This window comes from Gallus gallus, chromosome 32 (genome assembly GCF_016699485.2).
Source record: "Gallus gallus isolate bGalGal1 chromosome 32, bGalGal1.mat.broiler.GRCg7b, whole genome shotgun sequence".
In the NCBI taxonomy this organism is placed as follows: domain Eukaryota; kingdom Metazoa; phylum Chordata; class Aves; order Galliformes; family Phasianidae; genus Gallus; species Gallus gallus.
Window position 1 is genome coordinate 63,441 of NC_052563.1, and position 4,028 is coordinate 67,468.

General features: G+C 59.9%; 1 protein-coding gene across 1 annotated transcript; it reads right to left on the reverse strand.

Annotated features, from left to right (window-relative positions):
- Positions 1-2,414: 2,414 nt before the first annotated feature.
- Positions 2,415-3,654, reverse strand: LOC112531368. Its single transcript, XM_025146396.2, has 3 exons — positions 3,409-3,654; positions 3,209-3,255; positions 2,415-3,025 (listed from the first exon to the last, which is right to left on the reverse strand). The coding sequence occupies exons 1-3, from the start codon at positions 3,652-3,654 to the stop codon at positions 2,824-2,826; spliced, it is 495 nt and encodes a 164-aa protein (XP_025002164.2). The 3' UTR covers positions 2,415-2,823.
- Between the last annotated feature and the right edge of the window lie 374 nt (positions 3,655-4,028).

Sequence of the window (4,028 nt, forward strand, 5' to 3'; positions counted from 1 at the left end):
ACAACCGTCCTCCACCGGCACCGCCGCAGCCAATCAGCGGCCGCCGCTGGCAGCGCGGCCAATCACAGCAGCCGTGCGCGCCCCATTCCCGGCGCGGCTCTCTCTCAGGACCACGCTCGGCTCGGCTCGGCTCGGCTCGGCTCGGCTCGGCTCGGCTCGGCTCGGCTCGGCTCGGCTCGGCTCGGCTCGGCTCGGCTCGGCTCGGCTCGGCTCGGCTCGGCTCGGCTCGGCTCGGCTCGGCTCGGCTCGGCTCGGCTCGGCTCGGCGGGCATCGCCCCTCGCAGCCCCCGCGGCCGCCTGTGAAGTGAAGCGAAGTGAAGTGAAGTGAAGGGGGGTGGCGGTGAGGAGAGGCGGCCCCGACGGAGCCGCGGTGCATCGCACGGCGCTGGGAGCGGCCCCGGATACCGCCCAGGTACCGCCCGGGACGGTTCCCTCTGCGGGGCGGTCCGCGGGCCGGGTGCGGGCGGGCCGATGGCGCCCAGGGAGACGCGTGGGGGGGTGTGGGTGTGGGAGAGTGTCGTTCTTCATTGCCACGGGATTTCGAGCACTCCTCGAGCCGCTCAGTCCCCCCGCTCAGACCCACGTTTTCGCCATTCCTTCCGCTCTGCTCACTCACTCCTCAGTGTCTCGGTGTGACTCAGCGCTGTGTGGTGCTGCGTCCCATCGGAGGGGTATTGAAGAGTGAGAAGAGGAGCCTGCATTCCAAGCGCTTTCACAGACACTAGGTCTGGAATAAGAGGGAGGATGAAGGCCGTAAAGATTAGGACTGGAGAGCAGCTGGGAATGATTTGGCAGGGAGGTGATTGGATGTGTCCAGGGCAAGCTGAAAGCGGTTCGGGGGCTGCCCCCCCTCCTCGGGGTCAGAAGTTTGCAGCGAGGAAGACTATGAGCCTTCATCATCACGCCCTACTATGCACGCGCAAGGGGGGGAGGGACTGCATGCTCATGGGCTCTCGGGAATGTAATGAATATGTCTCCAAATTCCTGTCAACTCTTGATTATGTATTAGTTTGACCGATATCTATAGCCCAATTTCTCCTGACGGTGTGCAGGTGAGGTGGAGCGATCCCCCTTGCACCAGGGTGTACGCGCGTCACCAAGAAACACAGGCCTGCTCTATATCCTTCCCGGCTAGAGGGTCTGATTTCCACATGTCAAGAAGCACTATGGCAAATCCACCTGCAGAAAGCACAGCCCTTCCATTGAGTAACAAAGAAAGCACTCTGCCCTTGCTCCTGACCCTCGTCCCTGCCCCCACCTGCCCTCACAGTACAGCCGTCTTCTCTTGAGCAGGGTAAAGAGCAGTGAGAATTCATACTTGGTTATCCTGGCACAAAGAGTTTGTGGGCCACAAAGAGAAATGCCTGCATTCCAGAAAACAGAGGCAAAAAGAGACAGTCGGAGGAGCGCCTAATAAAGATGTGACGATGTTCTCAGCTGCGGCTGCTGTTGCTGGATACAAGCAACCACACGAGGGAGGCTGAGCACGCTCTCCTGTCTCCATCCCAATCCAGGAAACACACAGAAGAGCTCAGTGCTCTCTTGCTTTCATTTCCTTCCATGACCAATTTTAAAATGCACCTTGTTCTAGGCCGGCACAAGCTCTAGGGCCTAAAGGCAGCGCCTGAGTGGCCAGCACAGCCCCGGGGCCTAAAGCCTCAGCCAGAGAGGCATGAGGGCCCTGTGACCTAAAGCCATCACAAGAGAGGCCAGCACCGACCCCAGCGCCTAAAGCCACAGCCCGAGATGCCTAAACAGACCCCGGGGCCTGAAGCCACAGGCAGGCAGGCCTGCACTGGCGCTGCATCCTGAAGACTCATCCCCAGCCTGAGAGGCCAGCACCAGCCCTGGGCCTAAAGCCAGAGTCACGGCATCGAGAGGCCAGCACCAGCTCCAGGGCCTAAAGCCACAGCCCAAAGGGCCAGCACGTGCCCTGGGGCCTGAAGCCACTGCTAGAGAGGCCAGCACCGGCCCCAGGGCCTGAAGCCACAGCCTGACAGGCTGGAACCAATCCGGGGAGTTCAAGCCACTACCACAGTTAGAGAGCTCAGCACAGGACTGAGGGTCTGAAGACACAGCCCCACCCTGAGAGGCCAGCACTGGCCTCGAGGCACACAGGGGTGCATTCCAATTGGTTTCTACTGATTCCTATTGGTCTCTATTCACCCCCATCAGTCCTTGCTGGTCTTTTCTGGACGCTGACGCATTCCTTTCACAAAAACGAGGTCTGATGTCCCACTCGTTTTCGGGTTTGTTGCCCGTTTGTAAAATATTTTATGACGTATACATATCAATCTATGTCTCGTCCCACTCAGTGCATTTTGAGGGGGTGAATCTTTTTCCATCTCCTGAGTCGCGCCTCCCCTGGTCAACAAAGGGTCACTGCCGCAATGGAGTCATCCAAACTCAGAGGATTAATACACATCCATTTATTGACAGCGTTCTTAACAACTGACAACAGCCCACTGGAGGTAACATTGCCTAATGGGCTAATTACAATTCATAAGCCTTACAGGTAACCAGCTGAAGGAAATTGCTACGAAGACTCAAAGAATCCAAGAAGCCACGTCCTGGCGTCAGGTGCACATCTTCAGTCTGATGGGTCGTCGGAGGTGGTGGTGTTCAGTTGACGACGACAGTACCAACTTATTTGTAAGTCCAAAGTGGTGGCACTCAGCCGCCTGCCGGCACTGCCCCACAGCTGTGCCTGTGCGCCCCTGGGGGCAGGAGCACAGGAGAGGCCCCTTCCGTGGGGACAGAGCTCTCTCCCTGCACCCCACCACTGCGCAGCCCCGAGCTGGGAGGGGGGACTGAGAGGGGCGGTCAGATGGGCAGCAGCCCATCACAGACGACACGCAGGCTCCTGCTCGCAAAGTACGCCGGGGAAGCGTACATTGCCTGGGGCAGCACTCGCAGCAGGAGCCGATACAACAGCTCCTGGTCATAGTGCTGGGCGTACAGCACTGCAGAGCCCAGCACGGCAACGAGCAGCAGCAGGAGGCTGACGAAGATGAGGCAGATTGTCCTGGGGGGCAAAAGACGGCCGGGCTGGGAATGAGGCGTTCCGACCCCACGGCAGCACAGCCCCACACAGCACCAAAGGGGCCGCCCGGGAGCCCCGCCGGCTGCAGCGGGGTCCAGGCCATCAGCCCACTGCCTGGAGCCCGGCTGCTGCTGGCTGGGCACAGGGCAATGAGGGGATACTCACTTCATCCAGAAGGCGAGCCCTCGTCTCCTCGCCTGCTCCTTCTTCTCCTGTAGGTGAAGATGGGGCAGGGGCGCTGGTCAGGCCCTGCTGCACAGCCGGAGCTCGTGCAGGACAGTGGCAGCCCCAGCACTGCAGGGAGCCCTGTCCCCGAGGAGAACCTTGTCGGACAGGGTGAGGGTGCGCTGGGCTCTGCCCCTTACCAGCTCTGCCTCCACCAGCTCCGGCAGCACAGCCCCAGGCACGTGGGCTGCCTCCAGCTCCAGCTGATGCTGCTGCCTGTAGGGAACAAGGCCTGCTTGGAGGGTGCCGGCCTCTGTCAGCACGCGGGCTCCCCAGCAGTGCGTGCCCACCCCCGGGCTGGGGTCGGGCTGCTCTGTCACACCATATGCTGAACAGAACCCGAGCCCCAAGCCCAGCAGCACTTGCAGACTCCTGAAAAATACCATTGTATCCACACAGCCACTGAGCGGTTGACCACAACTCTGGCTGTGACCATCCATCCAATTCGACATACAGTGAGTGGTCCATCCATCAATTCACGCCTCACCCCTCTCTCTTCAGAGGGAAGGGTCTCATACAGGGCAGTATCAAATGTCTTCCACCAGTTCAGGTAGACGGAAAGTGCCATCCTCTCACCATCTACCCTCCAGGGTAGATCCATCAGCTCCTTTTGGCCTTCCAGCACGCCACACAGATGAAATCTCACCGTGACCTTTCAAGTCACATGCCTGATGCTGACCTTGCAGGTAGACACGTCCGTGTTATGCACCCATCATGTGCTAATGTTCGGGGGATGTGAAAACCCATACCCAAGGCCTCT

What these genes read in the sequence shown, in the direction of transcription:
- LOC112531368 (XM_025146396.2), bottom strand. Translation starts at nt 3,654, where the DNA reads ATGGTATTTTTCAGGAGTCTGCAAGTGCTGCTGGGCTTGGGGCTCGGG. An exon ending in AGCTGGTGGAGGCAGAGCTG is followed by an intron (nt 3,256 to 3,408) that starts GTAAGGGGCAGA and finishes CTTCACCTACAG; the next exon opens with GAGAAGAAGGAGCAGGCGAG. An exon ending in GGGCTCGCCTTCTGGATGAA is followed by an intron (nt 3,026 to 3,208) that starts GTGAGTATCCCC and finishes TTTGCCCCCCAG; the next exon opens with GACAATCTGCCTCATCTTCG.